This window comes from Chiloscyllium punctatum, chromosome 5, assembly GCF_047496795.1.
Source record: "Chiloscyllium punctatum isolate Juve2018m chromosome 5, sChiPun1.3, whole genome shotgun sequence".
In the NCBI taxonomy this organism is placed as follows: domain Eukaryota; kingdom Metazoa; phylum Chordata; class Chondrichthyes; order Orectolobiformes; family Hemiscylliidae; genus Chiloscyllium; species Chiloscyllium punctatum.
In genome coordinates, this window is record NC_092743.1 from 133,476,892 (window position 1) to 133,502,046 (window position 25,155).

The 25,155-nt window shown below is 41.4% G+C and overlaps 1 protein-coding gene across 1 annotated transcript in view; it reads left to right on the plus strand.

The window, feature by feature from the left end:
• The window catches only part of LOC140477451 (junctophilin-1-like), a 116,531-nt gene extending 108,665 nt beyond the window's left edge, over positions 1–7,866 (plus strand). Inside the window, exons 5-6 of the mRNA XM_072571383.1 lie at positions 5,631–5,726; positions 5,890–7,866. Of these exons, the coding sequence (XP_072427484.1) occupies positions 5,631–5,711 (81 nt within the window). The 3' untranslated portion in view covers positions 5,712–5,726; positions 5,890–7,866. The remainder of the gene's footprint in view (positions 1–5,630; positions 5,727–5,889) is intronic.
• The last annotated feature ends 17,289 nt before the right edge of the window (positions 7,867–25,155 follow it).

Sequence of the window (25,155 nt, forward strand, 5' to 3'; positions counted from 1 at the left end):
AAACCTGCAGGTACTTCAAGTAATATTTCCAGGAATGTAAAACAAGCAAAGGGTAACCCTCAAGAGCTACATGAAATATGCCTTGGCACATTTTGGTGATATCAGATTACCAAACACATTACCTAAGAGCACTTGTATGGGGCAACAAGTGACCTTGTCCCACAGATTTTGTGTACAGCCACTCCATCCTCAATCCTTCTATCTACCTATCCATCTGGTTCCTGGGCTCTCCTTGCAAATCTTCTAGCTCCACGACCAGAGAAAGCAGGCTACATGGAAAGGCAATGTTTGTTGATATTTTTCCATCATAGCAATGGACTAATTTTAATCCATTAAGTAACTGTGACCTGGGACAGGTAGATGGATTCGAAAGTGTGTTTTCCTACTGGTTATGGATGAGGGCTTACTATTGGTTGACAGCGTGGCTGCTTACTGACTCTCCTATACAGCTCATGGGAGATCCACACTATCAGGGAAGCTAAGCTTCTGTGTTTAAGTGCTTCATAACATAGCACGCACCTATCACCAAATTATTACAATACAGAAGAAGGCCAATCAGCCTGTTAAAATCGCACAAACATGCATGTTTATAAACATCGTAATTTTTAAAATAATGGTATATGTGCGAAATAAAAAGTCAAATCCCAGAAAATTAATCTACAGCATACCAAATTGAAAAATTGCCCTTGCTATCCCATGATTCCTTGAAGATGTATTAAGTATGAAGGGGAATCAATCGATGTACACTATTGTGTTTTGATTTCTAAATGGTGCCACAGTGATTGCCTCAAGAGAAGCGCTCATGACAGTAGGGATAAAATATTAGGAGGGATAGATGATCAGCTAACGAACAAGAAACAGACTGTGGGTTAACAAATCATTTCCAAGTTATCAAAATGTATCTTGTGGAGTCTGAGGGATCAGTGCTGGGGCCTGAACTTGTTTCTGGTCTACATTAATGACTTGGACGAAGCGACCAACTGTTTTGAAGCCAAATTTGCTGACAATATGAAAATAGAAAACAAATTGCGCAGAGGATACAGAAAGTCTGTAAACAGTGATCGAGTAAGTGAACAGGTGAAAATTTGGCAAAGGGAGCAAAATATGGGAACTTGAGAGTTTGTCCACTTCGGCAGAAAAAATAAGTGTTTTAAATAGGGATAAACTGCAGAATTCTGTGATACGTTGGGATCTGGATGTTCTTAAATCACGAGAAATTAGTGTGCAGGTAAAGCAAGTAATTAGGAGAGTAAATGGAATATTGACCTTTGTTGAACTAGGATGGTGTATAAAAGTAGGATAAATCTTCCTACAACTTATGGAACATTGTTAAGACCTTATGTAGGGTACTGTGTTCAATTTTGAACTCCTTAGATAAGGAGCAATTTATCTGCATCGCAAGTTGTTCAGAGGAGGTTCATAAGGCTGATTCCCGGAATGAGGTGGTTGTTTTGTGAGCAAAGGTGAAACAGTTTGTGCTTCTTCTCATTGACATGAAGAGTAACTTTATTGAAGTGGCCATATTGAAGATCCGGAGGGGAACAAGCACAGAAAATGCAGGAGAAACTCAGCAGGTCTGCTAGCATCTGTGGAAAGTGAAACCGGGTCAACGTTTCAAGTCTGGTATGATCCCTGACTAAAATACCTGAAAGAAGACATATGTTGGACTCGAAATATCATTTCTCTCTCCCACAGATGCTTTCAGATCTGCTGAGTTCTTCCAGTATTTTCTGTTTGTTTCCGATTTCTGGCATCCCCACAGTATTTTGTTTTTATTTAGGATCCTGAGGGAACTTAACTAGGTTGAATGGAGAGATTATGGCCTGGGCTGTGTAAGCTACTTGCTGTTCCTGATGTCATGACTAGAATCATTGCGACACATCTGGTTTCTCTCTCATTGCCTTTTCACGTACGATTATCATTAAAATTCGATGTCCTTGTGGTATGCGTGCAAAACACACGCAATTTAGCTAGCGAAGCTTCTCATTGATAAAACACACCATAAGCTGTCAATACTACATCGACAGGCAACCTATTGAGAAAATCTAAATAAAAACCAAAAGAACTGCAGATGCTGTAAATCAGAAACAAAAACAGAAATTGCTGGAAAAAGCTCAGCAGGTCTGGCAGCATCTGTGGAGAGAAATCAGAGTTAATGTTTCGGGTCAAATGGCCTTTTCTCAGTGAGGAAGGGTCACTTGACTCAAAACGTTAGCCCTGATTTCTCTCCACAGATGCTGCCAGATCTGCTGAGCTTTTTCCAGCAATTTCTGTTTTTATTCTATTAAAAGGTCTCCTGGTCAACAATGAGGCTTTGCATCATGGTCATAGCTTACCTTGCCCTACTCAATAGCTGGTAACATAAGATTTGAGGCCACAAAAGGTGATTTTCACAATGAAATTTCACTTGTAAATATTTCACTTTTACATTGGTTCCACTTTATTGATGAGTGCATCATCATTATCTGTTGAAACCATCTTGGAGTGCAAAGTGAACTGGCCTCATAGTTAAAAAAATTCACACAGGTGGTTGTGAAGGAGCAGCGCTCCGAAAGCTAGTACTTCCAGTTAAACCGGTTGGACTGTAACCTGGTGTTGTGTGATTTTTAACTTTGTACACCCCAGTCCAACACCAGCATCTCCAAATCATGGCCCCATAGTTGGCAGACATTGATGGTTACAAAGTGATTAGGACCATTACTCTGTGTTGAATGTTTGAGTCCAGTGTTGTACTCTGGGACCTCCAGTACTGTGGGACCTAGGTGAACATGTGACCTCAGCTAACCCTTCTTTCTCTAACCCCTGTTGATATAGGAGCCAACACACTAGCATGGACAGACAATTGGCTGGACAATAGAAAACAGAGATGGTGTATACATTGGTTCAGATTGACAGGGTATGACAAATAAAGTTCTGCAGGGATGTGGGGTGGGCCCTCAACTTTTTACAATTTATATCATTGACTTAGATGAAGGAAGAATGGCTAAATTTGCAGATGGCACAAAAATTGGTTGGAAAGTTTGTTGTGAAGATGACATTACAGTGACGCAGACCAATCTGGGCAGGTTAAGTGAGTCTGGCAGATGGAGTATAATGTGGGAAAATGTGAATTTGTTCATTTTGGCAGATAGGAAGAATGAAAGAGCAGGGTTCTGACCTAATTAGAGAATAGCTGCAGAATTATGAGGTGCAAAAGGACCCTCGTGCATGAGTCACCAGAGATTAGTATGAAGTCACAGCACTTAATCTGGAATGCTGGTGGGATGTTAGACTTTTGTTACAAAAGGAATTGAACATGATAGAAAGGATGTTATCAAACCTATTTCTAATTAAGGATGTTTGGATGGAAATGGTGTGCAGGGATTTTAAAGAAAAGGCCAGAAGTGGGCACTATGAATTAGAACTGGGGCAGGTAAAATGGACTAAATAGCCTTCTCTTATGCTGTGGCAATTCTGTGATGTTTTAGCTGTGCAGGATGTTGGTGAAACCCAACCTTAAATGTCATGTGCAACATTATTCTCCTGATTTAAGGAAAGACATAATTATATTGAAGGCAGTTTACAGGAGGTTTACTAAGATTGATAGAATATGCAAATTGTTTTGTGTGGATAGCTTGAACAGACTGGGCTTGTTTTCACTGGAGTTTAGAAATAACAAGAGCTGATCTTGATTGAAATGTATGAGATCCTGAAAAATCTTGACAAAGTGGACGTGGGAAGGATGTTTCCTCTTGTGGGTGAGCCCAAGTGGGTAGACATGTTTAAAGATTAAGAATCAACCCTTTAGGACAGAGACAAAAGGGGACTTTTTTCTGCGTGTTGTGCAACCTTCAGAGGTTAGTACAGGCAGTGTCAGAGGATATTTTTAAGTTGGAGCTGGATAGATTCTTGTTAGGTGAGGAATTCAAAGGTTATCAAAGGGTGGGTGGGAATGTGCAATTCAGAACATAGATTGGTCATGATCATATTGAATGGTGGGCCAGGCTTGATGAGCCAAATGGCCTACTTCTGCATCTTATTTGATGGTGCCTGAAGAATATTATCTGAGGACAGTCTCTGCAGCCGTACTTGAAATGTTGTGGATGAGTTCAGAGGCCTATAAGGGCTTGTCAGCCTTCGCTCCGAGACGGACACCGATTTGAACAATTCTGACACTGTCTTTTAGGCCCCTATTTATCTTACGTTGGCAGATGTCCCCATCACTAGCTCCCTCACATGCCACCCGCCCCAGCCCTTATCCCATGTGCCATTGCTAGTACAGAACCTCTGTGCAAAAGTCCATTCTCCTTTTCCATTCCTTTGTGCTATAGATTCAAGAAAAGGAAACTTACTGACTTCAGACGCAACAGCACAAAGTGGACCGGGCACACTCGATCTTTCAATGATTCCAAGCTGATCTTCCACAGGATTCTCATGCTCTGCAGACTTTTTCTTGAACATAGGACTTTATTGAAAACTGTTTCACATAATTACATACTCATGCATTGTAGATGTATTACAAACACAAGACCATGGGATTTTTGACATGCCGTTGACCTTATTGACCTACCGTCAGAAAACAAAAATCACCCTGGTTTCCGCATTCTCTTTTCTTACCTGATTAGGGGTCTGAATTGGTGGAAGTTGAGAAGGTCTTTCTCATGATCTTTCTTATACGGAACCTAATTGCTGAGGTTGCAGGCAGGAGTTGAGTATCTCTTGAGAGCAAACCCCACCTAATTGTTTGTCCTTCTCGCCATCAACACTGAGAGGAGTACCATGTAGAAATTCACCAAAGATCCTTAGATAGCACCTTCCAAACCCACAACCAGTTCCATCTGGGAGGACAAGGGCAGCAGGTACTTGGGAACACCACACCCTGCAAGTTCCCTTCCTAGCCACTCACCACTCTGACTTGGAAATATACCACCATTCCTTCACAGTCATTGTGTCAAAACCCTGGATTTCCCTCCCTAGTGGCAATGTGGGTCAACCCACAGCAAGTGGACTGCAGTGATTCAAGAAGGCAGCTCACCCCACCTTCTCAAGGGCACATAGGGATGGGCTATCAACGCTGGCCAACCAGCGACATCCAAGTCCCACAAATGAATGTTAAAAAGTCCCTATTCTGTAAATAATGAAGAGGCACATCGGTTGACTATTCCTGTATATTGGAATTATATGTTTTAAAAAGGCACAGATATTCTAAGGATTATGACAAGTAAATCAAAATATGGTGTAAAAGTTACTTGGTTTAAAATGTATTTGGCTAAAGTCTCCACACAAGTCTTGTCTCATTAGCCATTATTTCCAGTTAGCAGAGACCAACCAGCTCTTTAAATGTGTTCTACTTTTATCAAATGGATGTTAATTTCTAGCTTTAGTCTAAATGTCTCTCATCATACAATATTGAACTACATTCTATTTGTAGTCCTTGCGTATTCAAATACGTTATTAAGGTCTCATAAAAATTCATGTTGAATAATTATAGCACCTTGAATGGTTTAAATTTTTTAATAATTCACTGCTAATTTGAGTAAAAGCTCTTTGGAGTGAAAATTGGTGGATGTTTTATTTTTGTTTTTAAATTGCAACATTAATATAACGTGTATCATTCACATTAATAATATCCCTTTTTACAAAAATTGCAGAGTCCAAATACCATCTTGGTCATCCTGGTGATGCTGTTGAATATTGGGTTAGCTATTCTTTTTGTCCATTTTCTAACTTGACAAGAATTTGCCAAGGTAAGAATTTAATTTTCTTTGTCAAAGATTGATACTAGAAATTTTTCATTTACAGTATCTCTTATCAGCCAGTAAACTCTTTGTTTTCTCTTGTCTAACTTTAGCTAGGCCTGAATGTGATGGAACATAGTTATTTAATAATCTAACTGTTTTGACCCTTCAGTGAAGTCATGAAAACTAAGGGTATTAGCCCACAGTTCTGTCCAGTTGTGCCATCAGCCTTATTATTGACACCAGACCTGCTGAGATACAGGGAAAGAGTCTTGGAATTGGAGTGGGACTCAGGAAAGATGAGACATGGAAATTAAGTCAGGGGCTGATGTGGGCCCCGGTGATGATTTGCGGCTCTGGATCCTCTGAAAACTGAAGCAAGTGGCCACGTCGTTGGAAAAAATCTGCTGAACCAGCCTAACCACTGAAGTGCATGGCTGCTCCATCTGCTCTAGTGGAGTGTGACTTAACTGGAAATGTACAGACTGCACTTTTGTTGATGGACATTAACAGCTGCCTTACTTTTTTACTGTCTCAACGTTTAGTTGGGAGAAGGGAACCGCTGCCAGAGGAATGTGGTTGGACGATTCTGTGCTGTGGATGCAATTTCCAGTCGTCTCTCCTATCGCATTAGACGTACATTAGCAGCATCACTCAACCAGTCTTATTCCATTACTGGCTGCTCCTAACATCGTGTACAATGTTCTGGGAGATTATTTTGAAAATGTTCACACACTTTATGCATGAAAATTATGATTTTTTTGTCAGATTAAACTTTTCTGTCTAACATTTACAGCATTTACTAAGATCAATCTGAATTGGTTTCCTTTGCATTCAGTGATCAAATTAGGAGCCGACATTCAGTTTATGTGGTCACTGTAATGCTGGTGACCAGTAACCCAAATTATCATATATGTCAACACTGAGAAACCACCAGTTAAGGAAGGAATTTGTTTTGCATGTAGATTTTCTTTTCCAAAGTGAAGTAAATTTTATTGTACATTCAGGTAGAGCATTGTAATTTTAATGTTAACAGAACTGATGCCTTTATAAGTCTTCAGAAATTATAATGTTTACCTCAAACATATTTTTTTTTCTTGGAATGCTGGTTGAATCTTTGTGTCTTAATCATTTTAAATGACACTAATTAATGTAGTTAAAGATTATTTCTGTACCATTACCTTGTATTACATTTCATGTTATTGTGTTGGCATGTTTATTTCAAAGGGTTGAGTATTTGGTGTGAGTAATTTTAGATGAATACTCTAGATTTATTTTAATCATAAAAATGCAAGGGCTGAATAACTTAAAATAAATTATATATATATGTGTTGAAGAATGATTTCGTATTCCATGAGTACTGAATTTAAATGTAAACTGTATGTTAGTTTGCATGGTTTTATTGCAGAACTTTGTCATCGATACCCAAATTAAATTAGCAACATGGAAGTTGACGGTTTGTGGAATGTATAGATGCTACGTTATTCATTATCTGAAATCAGCCTGATTTCAGGTCAGTAATAGATGGTGTTTTGCTGCAGAGGCATTTTCTGAATCCAGTACAAAGTGTGAAAGAGGAAAAAAATCAAAAAGATGAAATGAAGAGAATGAAAGACAAATTGTTGCCAATGTACAGCAAATCTGACTATGATTTAATTGGAAATTAACACAATATGTGTTTGGGTCAGTGCAAATGTAATAAAAGCTTATGTAAACCTTTTTGTCTGGCACAAAAATCAAGAGTAGTTGGGAATGTTTTTTTTTGAAATGAAGTTCATTTTAGTAATTTAATTTAAGAAAAGGATTTTCTTATATATTAAAATCATGAGCTTTTCTAAGGAGCATGAGCCAGAGACTGTTGGGTTTTTTTCTAATTGTACACAACTCTATTTTAGCATGAACCCTTTTTCTTTTTTTTTAATAAATGACATGCTATATACTGCTTTATATTTATCTAATGATGCTTCAAGTGGATAACGCTTGACAGTTTGTCAATAAATTGTTATATATTCTAATATTTTGTCCTTTTTTGGTGTTTTAAGACAGAATTATTTAATTCTGTTCTTTGTAAACTTAAAATATTTTATTTGTTCTGTACAGTTTTCTTGACTGTAATTGCTTGAGAATAAAACTATTATTTGTTCCTACAGTCATGCTGCGTGTGTACTGGTTATCTGTATGCCAGCTACATGGTACTCAGGTAGCTCCTTTATTGCTGTTATATTTTTAAGGATATTTTGATCAATTTTGCAGAGGAATGCTTCGGTGAAAGAGATTACTTTCAGATAATTTTTTTTTCAAAAAACATTGAATATTTGCATTTCTTAAGTAAAGATGGGGATCACTAATTTAACAATACAATATAAGTACCAATTTTCTAAAAAAGTTCATGTTTGGGATGTTGGCGTCTCTGGCTGGCCAGCATTTTATTGCCCATCCCCAGTTGCCCTTGAGTAGGTGGCGGTGAGCTGCTTTCTTCAATCACTGCAGTCCACCTGCTGTGGGTTGACCCACAATGCCATTAGAGAGGGTCTTCCAGGATTTTGACCCAGCAACAGTGAAGGAACAGCAATATATTTCCAAGTCAGGATGGTGATTGGAGGGGCGCTTGAAGGTGGTGGTGTTCCCATATATTCGCTGCCCTTGTCCTTCTAAATGGAAGTGATCATGGGTTTGGAAGGTGCTGTCTGAGGATCTATGGTAAATTGATGCAGTGCATCTTGTAGATAGTACACACTGCTGTGACTGAATGTTGGTGGTGGAGGGATGGATAATTGTGGATGCAGTGCCAGTGAAGTGGGCTGCTTTGTCCTGGATGATGTCGAGCTTCTTGAGTGTTGGGGCTTCACTCAACTAGACAAGTGGGGATATTCCATCACACTCCTGACTTGTGCTTTGTGGATAATGGACAGGCTTTGAGGAGTCAGGAGGTGAGTTACTCGCCGCAGTATTCTTGGCTTCTGACCTGCTTTTGTCGCCACTGTGTTTATGTGGTGAGTCCAGTTGAGTTTCTAGTCAATGATAACCCCAGGATGTTGATAGTGGGAAATTCAGTGATGGTAACACCAATTAATGTTAAGGGGCGTTGATTAGATTGTCTCTTATCAATATGATCATAGTCTGGCGTTTGTGTGGTGTGAATGTTACTTGCCACTTGTCAGCCCAATCCTGGATGTTGTCCAGATCCTGTTGCATTTGAACATGGACTGCTTCAGTATCTGAGGAGTCGCATTGTGCAATCATTGGCAAACATCCCCATTTCTGACCTTATGTTGGAGGGAAGGTCATTGATGAAGCAGCTGAAAGTGGTTGGGCCTAGGACGCTCCCCTGAAGAACTCCTGCAGAGATGTCCAGGAGCTGATATGACTGACCTCCAAAAACTCACATCCATCTTCCTATGTGTCAGGTTTGACTCAAGTCACTGGAGAATTTGTTCCCTGATACCCATTGATTCCAGTTTTGCTTGGGCTCCGTGATGCCACACTCAGTCGAATGTAGACTTAATGTCAAGGGCTGCCACGCTCACCTCCCCTCTGGAATTCAGCCCTTTTTCCCATGTTTGAACCAAGGCTGTAATGAGGTCCGAAGCCTTGACAGAATCTAAGCTAGGTGTCACTGAGCAGGTACTGCTTGATAGCACTGGACATTTTCCATCACTTTACTGGTGATCGAGAGTAGACCAATGGGGCAGTAATTGGCCGGGTTGGATTTGTCCTGCTTTTTATGTATAGGACATACATCAGCAATTTTCCACATTGTCAGGTAGATACCAGTGTTGTAACTGTACTAAAACAGCTTGGCTAGGGGAGCAGCAAGTTCTGGAGCACAAGTCTTCGGTACTGTTGCTGGAATGTTGTCAGGGCCCATAGTCTTTCCTGTATCCAGTGTCTCTGACCATTTCTTGTTATTACATGGAGTGAGTTGAAGAGTGTGGTGCTGGAAAAGCAAGCAAGTCGGCAGCATCGAAGGAGCAGGAGAGTCGATGTTTTGGGCATAAGCTCTTCATCAGGAATGAGGCTTGTGGGCCAAGGGGGCTAAGAGATAAATGGGAGGGGGGTGGGGCTGGGGGAAGGTAGCTGGGAATGCAATAAGTGGGTGAGGGTAGGGATGAAGTGATAGGTTGAAGAGGGCGGGTGGACCGGATAGATTGAAAGGAAGATGGACAGTTCAAGAAGGCCATGCCGAGTTGGGAGTTTGGGTCTGGGTAAGATTGGTGGTGGGGGGGGGGGGGTGGAAACTGGTGAAATCCACATTGATCCCATGTGGTTGCAGGGTCCCAACGTGGAAGATAAGGTTTTCTTCCTCCGGGCGTCGGGTGGCTAGAGTTTGGCGATGGAGGAGGCCCAGCCCCTTCCACATGGAGTGAATCGAATTTCATTTCCAGCAAGAAATGGGGCCACCTTTGAATGAAGTGGACACTGGGACCACAGAGCTACAGGTTTTCTGAACACGGTCGGAGTCCAGCAAGAAAATGTTTTGTTAGAGCTCTGTAGAACCAAGAGGAATGGATCCTAAGAGTCACTGTCAACCAACAATGGGCTTCCATTCATTTCAACCTGTTCCTGCAGCAAGAGGCACAACTACTTCATATAGGTGGGCTATCACTGATAACGTTGTACACACTGACTTTGTGCTTAAATGATTGAAAGGAGCTTGAAGCACAGTTTTGGATAATTCAGTTGGTATGTGCTCCCCATAAGCTCCATCAGTTATGACCCTGAATGCATGACTTAACCCAATTCTTTGTGAAAGATCTCCGACACCACAGGTAATCAAAATGTTAATCAAGAAGAGTTAATATTGTTTCTCCATTGACAATAACTAATACCTAATCCATCAACTATTCTGATGATTGAAAAATACCAAAAACCCATTGTTCAGGAAGGTCTTTGGTCTATTATCGGGCTGGGGCTAATTTGAAAAGAAAATGCTGAAACACAGACTAATGTACTAACCTAAGTTTTGAAACAGAACATTACAAGAGAGTTGGGTGCTAAAGGTTGACTGCAAGAAGGAATACTAAGAAATCATTTTGTTAATTCAAGCCAAATTATACTTTGATGTAGTGAATGTGGTTATTTCACAAATGGATGATTATGTAGAGACAAGTTTATGCTCATAAAACCAAGTGAATCTAATTATAATGTTGGCTGTGTATATTTCTACTTAGTTACATTCTTAAGGAGCTTCATCTCCTCAAATTTAGTGTCTCCGAGTGATTAAATGTTTCATTGTCAGAGTGAGTGAAAAAGTTCCTGTGCAAAGGATACAAATATCTGCTTCAGATTGCAAGAGGGTGCTATTGTTATGTACCATACAATTCATTTGCAGAGACCATGGTTAAGTTACTGTGATAAGTAATTCAGACCACTTATGAATACAACTGTCAGCACTGAACTTACAAAAGGACGTCATCTCATATTGTCCTTGAGGCTTTTTAACGTGCACTACCTGAGTACCATGCAAAATGAAAGAGTATAATCTGCAGTTTGGTACTTGTCATTTTTGATGCAGATTCAGAAAAGTTAGCTGGACTATGGGACAAGGAGTAAAGAGGCCGTCTTTTCTGATCAAATGCTGACAGAGCTTTCTGCTTCATCAGCAACACAGGCTGACACATGTATTCCACCTCTGCTTATGAGTAAGTGATCATGAGCAAATCTCCTGTTTGAACATTTTTGCGCACACACAAAATGTATTTTATATAATACCATTTCCTCAGTCTACACTTTAAGAAACAAGATTACCTTCTTCATTAAAATAAAACAATGGTAGGTGTCTTTTTTGATTCAAGGCTAAGGTCACACTTTTAATGTGAGAGGAGTGAGATTTAAGCATGACTTGAGAAGCATTTTTTTTACACAGAGGGAGGTTAGTGTGTGGAATGAACTCCCTGAGGAAGTAGTGGATACAGGTAGAGTTGCAATGTTTAAAAGACATTTAGATAAGACCATGAGTAGGAAAGGTGTGGAGGGATATGGGCTAGGAGCAGGCAGGTGGAACTAGTTTAGGATTATGTTCGGTATGGAGTGGTTGGACTAAAGGGTTTGTTTCCACCCTGTATCACTCTATAACTGCAGATGCTGGAAATCTGAAACAAACTGCTGGAGAACCTCAGTGGATCTGGCAGCACATGTGGAGAGAAAACAGCTAATGGAGAGAAAGACCACATTTTCCCTAGTTGCTGTCATTCTGATAAATGGTTGCTGGACTGGAAATGTTAACTTTGTTTGGGTGGAGGGACAGGTGGTTTGACCCTGATCTGACTTCCTTCAGTTAGTCCCTTTTTTCATCAAACATGTCAGCTCACAAGATTAATGACACCCTAAGGCCACTAGAGGAAGTTAGAAGTGTAAGTGAATAACTACAGCTGCCACAAACTGATGAAAACTTAAGTTCAAATTCAGAATAACAAGAAAAACGCAAATAGGGTGTTTATGTCATGCATGAGTTTACCTTTCAAATGTCTGGACTTTTTAAATGCTATCAGTTCCAACACCATCAACCCCAGCTAGTTTTTAATGAGCACTTGACATCCCACAGTCCAAAAATATGGATGAAGTGGGATTCAGGTGAGAAACAATTCTTTCAAATTTCTCTTCAACACTTGAGCACTCCAAATCAACTTGTGTGAACAAGTTTGCCAAGAATGTGCTTGTACATTAAAATATAAGTGACATTACATGTTTTTGCTTCGGACATCTGACTCCAAGTTTCAATCGCGACCTAAGTCCCAAGTTATGCTGCCCACGTTTCATAAGTGCATCAAGATGGTAATGAAAGTCTAACTGGAATCAAGGGAGAAGATCTTAATTGAGAGTGGGTTTTGAATGAGTAGCAAGTCAACCCGAATCAAGAGGGTTTTCTTTTTTTTTAAACAAGAATTGGATTTTTGAGCAGGAGGAAGTGCCAGGCAAACATCGCATGCACTTATCATTAGTTTGAAAGCCAGGCTATTTTAGGTCCCAAATCTCATCAACAGCTATGGGCAGCATGGTGGCCCAGTGGTGAGCACTGCTGTCTCACAGCACCAGGGTCCCCAGTTTGATTCCCGCCTCAGGCAACTGTCTGTGTGGAGTTTGTGCATTCTCCCCATGTCTACATGGGTTTCCTCAGGGTGCTCCAGTTTACTCCTACAGTCCAAAGATGTGCAGGTCAGGTGATTTGGCCATACTAAATTTCCCTTACTGTAGGTTATTAGTCAGGGGTAAATGTAGAGGAATGGGTCTGGGTGGATTACTCTTCGGAGAGTTGGTGTGGGCTTGTTAGGCTAAAGGGCCTGTTTCCACACTGTAGGGGTTCTAATTAAAACTCCCACCAGTGCTGTGTTGATGCAGTTGGATCAAGATGTGCATTGACATGAATCCCCCACCTTATTGAGTGAGATAGGTGGCCCCATCTAAAATTACCATAGAATACGAAAGGTGTAGATAATTGACTTCCTTCTCCTTAAATTGACCTTTCCCCTTCCTGATCTAATCCTTTTTGACTAATGCTTTCATTAAAATTATATACAATGGACAAGAATCAAGCCTCAGCCCTCTGACAGGAGAGTCGATACGTGTGGCACTGGAAAAAACCACAGCAGTTCAGGCAGCATCTGAGGAGCAGGAGAGTCGACGATTCAGGCATAAGCCCTTCATCAGGAATGAGGTCCAGAATAGGGTGGTGCTGTCATCGGCAAATCGAAAGCAGCACACCACTTCCTTCCTGTGAGTGTATTGCATGTCTAGTCAGGAGGTTAATATTGAGATACAGCAGGGAAGAAGTAGAATTGGTGATTATGAGTAAAGTCATTAAAGTGTGTAAAGCCTGCTTTGACACCAGCTTCCGCACCTTTGACATCTGCCGACTAAAAAGCTTCAGCTCCTTGGGAACACTAACACTGGCAAGTTCTTTTCCAATAATCTAGACCTAGAATTAAATTGCTGTTCCTTCATTGTCACTGGGTCAAAATCCTGGAACTCCCTTCCTAACACACATGGACTACAGGTGTTGGAGAAGGTAGCTCACTGTCACCTTCTCAAGCTGACTCATAGAATCATACAATGCGGACAGGTCCACTGTGCTTCTATATTGCCAAACCTACACAAAATCCCACTTCCCAGCACTAGGCCCATAGCCTTGAATATTGCAAATGCTCATCCAAGTACTTTTTAAAAGTTGTGAGGTTTCCCACCTCAACTGCTCTCCCAGGCAGTTCATTCCAAACCCCCACCCTCTGGGTGAAAAGTATGTTCCTTAAATCCCCTCTAAACCTCCTGCTTTTCACTTTAAGGTTATTGATATTGAACTTGCTATTGATCCTTCAACCAAGTTGAATAGCTGTGCTCTATTTCACCAGGCAATGCGCCCTTCAAAGTCTTGTACACCTCTCTCAGGCCCCGCCTCAACTTTCTGTAAAGTAAGCAACTGGAGTTTATCCAGACTCCATTCAGATCTAAAGTGGTCCTGCCTGGCTACATCCTGGTGAATTTAGGATTGGGTAATAAACGCTGATCTAACTAGCAATACTTTAATCCAATGAAGGATTGGATTACCCAGTTACAACGCAGGTGACAGCAGCTAAGATCTGGGCCAGTAATTCTGTTTCTCCCTCTTCTGTGGTTACTGTGGTCCATGAAGAGGGAGCAAGCTGTGTCCCATTGATGCGCTTGATGCCTTTGAAGAGAGGTGGGCACCACAGGGGATGGAGTTCTTTATTCCCTCCTCCAACTCTATTTTGATTTAGTCCCCTCCTTCTCTCCCTACCCCTCCTCCTCACTTTCTAAATAACATTGTTGTCCTTATGTGGCTTTGTGTTTCAATAGCCACATGGGGTCTTCCTAATGGTGGAAAACAATGTATAATAAAGTCTTTGCACAATGGTATCTTTTTACTATGTCGTTATATAAAACAACCACATAGACAACCTCGGTTTGATTTGGGACAAACATAAACATTACTGCTGAGCCCTCTTGGTGGTGTGGGGGCTAATAAAAACATGGACCCTGAGAAGCCAACTTGTGGCACCATGGTAGTGTCCCTACCCTTGGGTCAGGAGGCCTGGACTCAAGTCCCACCTTCTCCATCTCTCTGAACAGGTTGATTAGAAAAATAGGCTTTTTTTTTAAAAAAGGCAGATGTAGAGTGGCCCTCTTGTGGTGCAGTGGTAGTGGCTCTAACTTTGAGCCAGGAGGCCGAGTGCCAATCTCAGCTGCTCCCAGAGGTGTGAAAGAACAGCTCTGAACAGATTGATTAGAAAATATCTTAACTCCACTTCCAAGACTCTTGTGGTGCAGTGGTAGTGTCACTAATTCTGGACAAGGAAGCCTGGGTTTAAGTCCCATCTGCTCCTGAAGTGTGTAAATAACATCTCTGAGCAGGTTGATCAGAAAATATGAGAAATACTCTGTTTCTCTAATAGATGCTGGCTGACCTGTTCAGTGTTTCCAGCATCTCCTATTTTAACCCCAAAAGTTTTTATAGCTTCCTAAGAGAGTTCCAATTTCCAATTTTACTTTTTATGATAGGGTGGCTCAGTGGTTAGCACTGCTGCCTCACAGCACCAGGGTCCCAGGTTCGATTCCAGCCTTGGGTGACTGTCTGTGGAGTTTGCACATTCTCCCCATGTCTGTTTGGGTTTTCTCGGGGTGCTCCGGTTTCCTCCCACATTCCAAAGATGTGCAGGTCAGGTGAATTGACCATGCTAAATTGCCCATAGTGTCAGGTGCATTAGTCAGAGGTAAATGTGGGGTGGTTGCTCTTCGGAGGGTCGGTGTGGACTTGTTAGGCCAAAGGGCCTGTTTCCATATTGTAGGGAATCTAATCATCTCATGATATTTAATGTGTGAAAGTAAAACAGTTGATAAGGTGATTGAAATCATATTCCCAAAACTTAATTGAGAAACCTAGGCTAGAATCTTGCAGCATCAAATATCCCAATGGCAGGGTGAAGGTGAACTCACCATCGTCCCACTCTTTCATTAGAGACAGAGAGAGATGACTGGTGGTGGCTCAATCTGAGGGTCTCCACATCTCAGGAGAGGTTGGGTAAGAAAGGACTTCATGCCAGAGGCATTTGGATGGGTATATGAATAGGAAGGGTTTGGAGGGATATGGGCTGGGTGCTGGCAGGTGGGACTAGATTGGGTTTGGGTATCTGGTCAGCATGGACAGGTTGGACCAATGGGTCTGTTTCCATGCTGTATGACTCTATGTTAACCTCAGTCAGTGGACATGATTTGGAGATGCCGATGTTGGACTGGGGTGTACAAAGTTAAAAATCACACAACACCAGGTTATATCCAACAGGTTTAATTGGAAGCACACTAGCTTTCGGAGCGACGCTCCTTCATCAGGTGATGGTCTATTAAACCTGTTGGACTATAACCTGGTGTTGTGTGATTTTTAACTCAGTCAGTGGAGGAATTGTTGGTGTCGTTCTATATTACAAGCCAGACACCCAGCCAAATGAGCTAACCAACCCACAATGGGCTAGAAGCCTGGAGGATATCATATGTAGGATGGTTCGCCACACATAATCACATGATGCTAGATGTTAGATTCTTCATGAGCCAGCTGCCCTGTCAGTCATGCAACAAAGATGGCATGAGGCCAATGATCTCACCATAGTTTCACTGATTTGATCGTCCAGGGGCCAAACTGAAAAGGCACCCTACGCTATAATTCTCTGCAATCCAGCAGCATCCATCTGGCTGTGAAAGTAGATATCGTGAGACTACAGCTCCTGCCAAAAACTTGTGATATTTCTTCACTGCATAACCTCAACTGCCAATACCACCTGCTGTTCTGGAGTGAGGTCTCAGAACAGGCAGTGAGTGGCCCCACAGTACAGCGACGCCTCTCTGCTGGTTCCAGGCAGCTCTGTGATCTGCAGGAGGTCCACTTTCCCTCCTGTTTGACCAAGGCAGCCTGTAAACTGCAATGGAGTTAGCAGCTGTGGCGTACGTGAATAGGAGCAGCTCCAGGGCAATAAAAGGAGTTCAATGTTCTCCTGAACTCTACAAGGTTAAATGGCACAATGTGGACACTGCAAAAGGTAGAGGGCTGCCAGATAGGAGCTTGTGTTCTGGGTCTGAATACGAGATAAACTATCGAGACTAGCACGTCAGAGGCAGTTACTGGCATCAGCTCGCATGCTCATTAAGGAGTTATGGTTCCATGAAAATAATACACAGTTCTTCTTGCTGCTGGCGGGATAAAAGGTGCATAACATCAGAGAGTGGGCAAGGCCAGGGAAAGACCATAAAGCATAGAAGCAGGCCAGTCAGCCCATCGAGTTTTCTCCATTATTCAGTGAGACCATGGCTGATCTGATGATCCTAAACTCCAAATTCCTGCCTTTTCCACATAATCCCTTGATTCTCTTCCTGATTCAAAACCTGTCTATCTCAGACGTGAATATACTTCATGACCCAACCTCAGTAGCCCTCTGTAGTAAAGAATTTCACAGATTCATTACCATCTAAGAGAAGAAATGCCTTGATATCTCTGTCTTAAATGTCCAACCCGTCCTTCTGAGATTATGCCCTTGGTCCTGGATTCTCTCACATGGGGATAAAACCATTCTGCACCTACCCTGTCATGTCCCCTCAGAACCTTGTACATTTCAATAAGGTCATCTCTCATTCTTCTAAATTCCAGTGAAAAAAGGGCTAGATTTACTCAGTGTCTCCTCATGAGACAGTCCTTCCATACCTAGTACCAGCCTCTGGGTTGCTTCGAAAGACTTAGATAAAGGATCCAGAACTGTTCACAGTTTCCCAAGTGTCGTCTGACTAGTGCCTTGTATAGTCTTAGCAAAATCTCCCCACTTTTGTACCCCATTCCCTAACAATTTAAAACCAACATCATATCTGCCTTACCTCTGTCTCCCTCAGTAGCACACATCCTAATCCCTCTCACACAACTAGCGATCACACTCAGTATATCAATGCCTTCTCTCCTGCATCCAAAAACAAACCCTGGTGGAAGAAGGAAAAGGTCCTGCACACTCCAAATCCACAAAACTAGAAAATGTCGGAATGGAATAGGCCGTTCACCCCAATGGGTCTGCTCTGCTAAGTGATCATAGCTGAGATGTTTCTCAACCCCATTCCCCATAATCCTTGATGCCCTTACCTATCGAGAACCTATGTAAATCTATGTTAAATACACTCAAAAGTCTTGACCTCCTTAAACCAATGAGTTCCACAGATTAACCAACCTCGGCTGAAGAAATTCCTCATCTCAGTTCTAAAGGGTCAATCCCTTCACTCCAAGGCTGTGCCCCTGGATGTGCTTTTTCTATTTGTGGAACATTTTCTCCACATCTACACTATTCAGGCCTCTCAGTATGCTGTAAGTTTCACCAGCAGCATTATCTCCTACTACATGCCACCTTTAACCAGTCATGAATCTGAAGGAAAAGGTTTTTCATTTGCTGCAGAGTTAATTGCTAAGGTACACTTTAATCTGGTGCAGTAGTGTTTTAATGAGTAGGCCTGACATGGTAATGCATTAAAAATAGGTTTTTTGTCACTTGCCTTCACAAAGCTCGTTCTTGTCTTCAATCCACTGTAACTCTAATTACCTACTTTCATCCCAGTCTTGGTGAGCTGACAGTATACCTCCAGCACAATGAAGTGCCCCATTTCCCATTACGGAACAAAACACCAGCCCTAGTCACAATTTTAAAACAAAACTCGTCAACTATTCCTGTTTTATGGTGAACTTTTTGGTTAATTCACAGAATTGTTCCAGTGCAGAAGGAGGCCATTTGACCCACTCTGCATTGGCTCTGAACAATTCAACTAGTACCACTCTCCTACCTTCTCCCTGTAACCCTGCATTGTTCCTTTCCAAATATGCAGAATTCAAATACTCTACAGCATATTACTGATGTTAGTTTCATATTTCTGGTATATGTCAGTCCGGTAAACTGAGGGTCAATGTCTTTGTGTAGATGTCAACAAAGATAAAAGTTTACTCATTCTTCCAATTAGGGTGTCTCACTAGTTACACCCTGAAGCAGGAGTTACTTTGGTTAGCTGACGCTGACAGCAATGAGTAATGCTGAGTTCCAGGAATGGATTGGTGGAGCTTTGAAATGGTTCTGCTTATTTTGAATTTAACAAAATGAGGAAAATCCAGTTCTGACAGAGAAAAATTCCAGAATTGCGCAATGTGTTTCAAATGAATCACTTTACTACTCAAAGCTCTGCAGTAGTTTAAGTCAACAGGTGGATATTTCAATCAAAATGTAACTTGAAATGTTACGAATGGTGAATTTGAAGTGTGTTTCAATTTTCCTGTAGTTGGCATCTTGTATGCACTCAACCACTGCCCAGTTTCTCCAGTGGAAGGCCATAGCCTCAGTGATAATTTACTGCACACCCTGAATGTCTTCTCATGATTGCTGCTTATCTTTAAGCCAGTGCTACGTTGGATACATATAACAGTTGGCAGAAAAGAAGATCCAAGGTTGCAGACAATCCTGCAGTGAAGAAGTCTTGAACAGCAATGACCATCCTGTCTTAAATGTGTGAAAGTTAGAGAAACGTTCCTGCACATATTGGCCATGCAAATCAAACACAACATTTTATACTCAGTGGGACATCCATGGCTTATACTCCACCTCATAAATTGCATTGAGGTCGTAAACATAAAGCAGAGGCTAGGGAAGGTGATTCAGGAAGGAGGGCTTTAGATCCTTGGAATTACTTCTTGAGGAGGTGAGGCTTGTACCAGTCAGATCTGAACAGTCCGGACCAATTTCAAGACAATGTGCTTTTGGGGTGAGATTAAACTAGTTTAGCAGAGTGAGGGAGCTAGGGGATAATACAAGAGAGTAATATCAAGGAGAACAGAACATTGAGAGTAGGAGATAGCACTATAGTATGAAAAATAAGGTGTTAGATGCTTTCATTGTTAAGTACCAAGTCTAAATTTGGTTTACTGTGAATATATGTGAGTGCATAAAGCGGTTAGAATAATTGCTGAGTTGCAGTCACAGATAAACACATGGAAATACGATGTTCTGGTGATAGTACAGACAAACAAGCTCAAACAAGGGCAGCACTGAGTATCAAATATTCCCAGATACCTGGGTTTCAAGATAGATAAGGGTAACGATTGGCTGTATTTATTCAGTAAAACATTGCAGTGTTGGAGAGAAACCATGTACCTGATAGGTCAAGAATATAATACATTTAGTTCAAGTTAAGAAACAAAAAGCTGCAATTACGTCACTCAGTGTAGAGAAAATCATACAATGGCTGAGAGGGTCGAGAATATGTTCAGGAGAATTTTCTGCATGATAATCATCTATATAAATGATTTGGATGCGAGCATAAGAGGTATAGTTAGTAAGTTTGCAGATGACACTAAAATTGGAGGTGTAGTGGACAGTGAAGAAGGTTACCTCAGACTACAATGGGATCTTGACCAGATGGGCCAATGGGCTGAGAAGTGGCAGATGGAGTTTAATTCAGATAAACGTGAGGTGCTGCATTTTGGGAAAGCAAATCTAAGCAGGACTTATACACTTAATGGTAAGGTCCTAGGGAGCGTTGCTGAATCTTGGAGTGCAGATTCATAGCTCCTTGAAAGTGGAGTTGCAGGTCGATAGGATAGTGAAGAAGGTGTTTGGTATGCTTTCCTTTCTTGGTCAGAGTATTGAGTCCAGGAGTTGGAAGGTCGTGTTACAACTGTACAGGACATTGGTGAGGCCACTGTTAGAACATTGCATGCAGTTCTGGTCTCCTTCCTATTGGACAGATGTTGTAAAACTTGAAAGTGTTCAGAAAAGATTTACAAGGATGTTGTCAGGGTTGGAGGATCTGAGCTATAGAGAGAGGTTGAATAGGCCAGGGCTGTTTTCCCTGGAGCGTCGGAGGTTGCGGGATGACCTTATAGAGGTTTATAAAATCATGAGGGGCATCGATGGGATAAATAGACAAGGTCTTTTCCCTGGGGTCAGGGAGTCCAGAACTAGAGGGGATAGGTTTAGGGTGAGAGCAGAAAGATATAAAAGAGACCTAAGGGGCAATTTTTTCACGCAGAGGGTGGTGCATGTTTGGAATGAGCTGCCAGAGGAAGTGGTGGGGGCTTGTACATTGCAACATTTAAGACGCATTTGGATCGGTATATGAATAGGAAGGGTTCGAAGGGATATGGGCCGGGTGCTGGCAGGTAGGACTAGATTGAGTTGGGATATCTGGTCGGCACGGAAGGGTTGGACCGAAGTGTCTGTTTCCGTGCTGTACAGCTTTATGACTCTATGACTCTATATGTTCACAGCCAAACAAGAAAGTAGGATTTGCTAGACCTGGTTCTTGGGAATAGTTCACTAAGAGGATAGATCAGGCAAAGAAGTCCATAGCAAACTGGGTGTCAAAAGTGATAGAAATTAAATTGAAATTGAAGAAAAAGTGTGCTTGTGATAGATGTCAGGTAGAAATATAACTGAGAACCAGGCCGAATATGGGAAGGTTGAGAGATTTACCAGGATGTTGCCTGTGCTGGAGCGTTTTAGTTATGGAGAGAGCTTGGACAGGCTGGGGTTGTTTCCCTTGAAGCAGAGGAGACTGAGGGACTATCAGATTGAGTTGTATAAAATTATGAGGAGCATAGATAAGGTAAGCAGGGAGATTTTCAATGACAGGGAAAGGGCATAAATACAAGGTAAGGGGCAGGAGGTTTAGAGGGGATCTGAGGAAAAGCTTTCACCCAGATGTTGGTGGGAATCTGATTTTTAAGAAGTCGCAGGTAGACAGGGTGGTGAAGAAGGCATTTGGCACACTTGCCTTCATTGGTCAGTGCATTAAGTATCAGATTCGGGATATTATGTTGTGACTGTACAGGACATTGGTGAGGCCACTTATTAAATATAGTGTACAACTCTGGTCTCCCTGCTGTAGGAAGGATGCTGTTAAACTGGAGACGGTGCAGAAAAGGATATTGCTGGGACTGAAGTTTTTGAGCTATCGAGAGAGGTTGAATAGTCTGGGGATATTTTCCATTGAGGATCAGAGGCTGAAGGGTGACCTTATACAGGTTTATAAAATCATGAGGGACATGGACAGGGTGAATAGACAAAATATTTTTCCCAGGTAAGGCGAGTCCAAAACTAGAGGGCATAGATCTAAGGTGACCTGTGGGTAACCTTTTTCACAGTGTGTGTGGAATGAGCTGCCAGAGGAAGTGGTGGAGGCTGGCACTGTTACAACATTTAAAAGGCAACTGGATGGGTATATGAATAGGAAGGGTTTAGAGGGATATGGGACAAATGCTGGAAAATGGGTCAAGGTCAGATTGGGATGTCTGGTCAGCGTGGATGAGTTGAAATGAAGGGTCTGTTTCCTGGCTGTGTGACTCTATGACTAAAAATGTTACAGCCTTTGCGATGGTGAGTAATGTTTCAACATTTTCAAAACCGGGTTTAGATAAATAAAAATGCTTTGTGAACTCCTGTGGTGATGCAGGAACAGAGCCTGCAGTCACTTGATGAGCAGCATAACAGTCCACTCCTAAAGAGGAGACAGTGCCAAATGAAACTGGAATAGCAATTAAAACCAACCTCCTAATAAAACAACATTGGAATGAGGCCAAATCAAACGATGAGGACAGAGTTGAGAATAACTAGTGCTGGAACTAATAGAGTTAGCCCTATGATGCACGCTAGCTAAAGGCTCACTTCTAGTTATTTTTGACCTGGAACTTATAGTCAATTCCACAAAGTAATTGTTACTTTGCACCTTTGAAAATGAATATGGATTAATATATGTACATCCTGCCTCACCTGCAAATTCACCTGTCTAAGCGTTCTTCCTGTGCTTCCTTCAAAAACATAAGGAATGGAAGAATTCCCATTGGGAAAATAATTATTCCATATTGAGAACATTTCACAAAATGGCAAAGATGTGACAAATTCTGCTGGTCAATCATTTAGGAATCAAATGAACAAGAAGATGGGTGGTGGCATGGTGGCTCAGTGGCTAACACTGTTGTCTCACAGCACCAGGGACCTGGGTTTGTTTCCAACCTCGGGTGACTGTCTGTGTGGAGTTTGCAAATTCTCCCCATGTTTCCTCCCGGTCCTCCCGTTTCCTCCCACAATCTAAAGATGTGCAAGTTAGGTGCATTGGCTATGCTAAATTGCCCATAGTGTCAGGTGCATTAGTCAGGGGTAAATACAGGGGAGGGGAATGTGTCTGTGTGGGTTACTCTTGGGAGGGTCAGTGTGGACTTGGGCCAAATGGCCTGTTTCCACACTGTAGGTAATCTAATCTAAACGTTAGATTCTGAAATAATTTCACCATTCTGCTACAAATCTTGTTGAAGAATCCATTAAATGCAGTTCCATAAATAACACTCATCAAAATCTAAATCTTTATTTTTATATGAATTGAAGACAGATTGTTGCATTGATATAAGCATGTATCGAGAGGGTATAATTTTAACATAATTAACTGCAAACTGCAGTGATTCTGTTGTATGTACTGAAAATGACTAAAAAGTCTGGATTGGCTGCTAATTGGGCAGAAATCTAGCAAAGTAGATTTCCAATTATATTTCCAATCCATAATGACCATGATACATCATTTAATTAGAAATAATACAGCTAAATCTTCCTTAGTCACAAGTGGATATGGAAAAATGTTTGAGGAGAACACATGAAACTGCAGCAGGGATTATCATCAAACCTGACACTGGAAGAATCAATAGCTGCGAATAGATTGGATGAGGTTAAAGCAGCCCATGTGTGGGGGAAGGACATGGAAGAAGGTGTTTGGACCCTACAATTATTGAATTCGATATTGAGTCCTCAAGGAACATCAGCTCCGACTTGGTAAGGATATATTATGTCTGACTAACTTGCTTGAGATTTTGAAAGGGTAATAGAGAGGGATTGATATGGGTAATGCTGCTGATATGGTGAACATGAATTTTCAAATAAGCATCCAACAACGTGGTCAAAGCACATTTGTGAATAAAAGCTAAAACTCCTGTAATAAAAGGGACAAGAGCGATTCGGACACAAATTTAGTTGAATGGTAGGAAACAGTGGCTTTGAGAACCAGAGGAAGATTTGTGTTTCTCGGGTTTTGATGTTAGGACTCATGCACTTGGTGTATATTCCTGAGCTAAATGAGATACAGAATACATTTAAAACTTTGTACAGAGCACAAAAATTGGAAGTATTGAGAATTGTGAGGAGCACAATGTAGAACTTCAAAAGGACATAGATTGGTGGAAAGGCAGATAAGTGGTTGTAGATAGAATTTAGTGCAGAGAGGTTTGAAGTGACCAATTGCAGAATCAAGAATGCAGATAGACAATATAATGTAAAGAGAACATTTAAAGAGGGGTATAGAAGCAAAGGGACCTGGGGTATATGTGCTCAAATCATTGAGGGTGGCAAACTGGGCAAGAGATTAATTAATAAAGTGAACAGCATCCTGAGCTTTTTAAAGATGGACAAACTGCACCTTAGAAGAAAACGAAGACTTTAGAGAGAGCGCAGACAAAAGTAAAAACCACTAGATCTACAATTACGTAGTGGATTGGAGAATCTGAAAACGTCTCCTCGGAGAAGACGAGGTTGAAAGGAGGTTTAACAAAAGTATTCAAAATCATGAGAATGAATCCACATTGTTGGGAGAATCAAGAACTAAAGGGTGCAGATTTAAGATAATTAATAGAACGGGCAATGGGCAACGCGGAAGGAAATATTTTTAAACAGCCAGTGGTCCAAACCCGGAATACCTGTCTGAGAGAATAGTGGAGGAGAAGAGTTCAGTCTTAGCATTCAAAAGAAAACTGGATCATCTGGAAAGAGGAAATGTGCAGGGCTGCAGGGAAAAGGCTGGGAACTGGCACTTCATGAACTGCTTTCGAGAAGCTGCATGAACACAAAGGGCCTCCTCCTGTGTCATAACCATTCTATGATTCTATGCTTCTACATCATTGAACCCAATTGCATTGAAGTACGTCAGGGCTAAAGGCCTGAATTAAAGTGGTGCCAAAGCAGCAGTGGAGCAGTAGATCAATACTAACTCTGCCATTGGCATCTTTCTACTGAGTCGAGGGAGTTAAAATCAGCCCTTTCATGTTCAAACTGTCACACATTCCAAAACAAAGGTGTCTGGAAGCCCCTTGAATTTTACCTGGATCCCAGTGAAGGGTGAAGATGAACATTATAATTTCCTACATATAACCAAGTCCTGTGCATTTTGACAGGGTATTACATGAATAACTAGAGATTATTTAATGCGAGAAAAAAAATGGTCATTTTGGAGTTCCATTGAGAAGTGGGGTTTGTAGTCCAGAAACCCATTAAGATTAAGCCAATTGGTAGCAAAATCAGACATGCATGTATCAGGTGGCCAGTCCACAGTGTACTAGTACAGTATTCCACTAATCCCTAAAGTGAGAGTTACTGATGTCCTGATT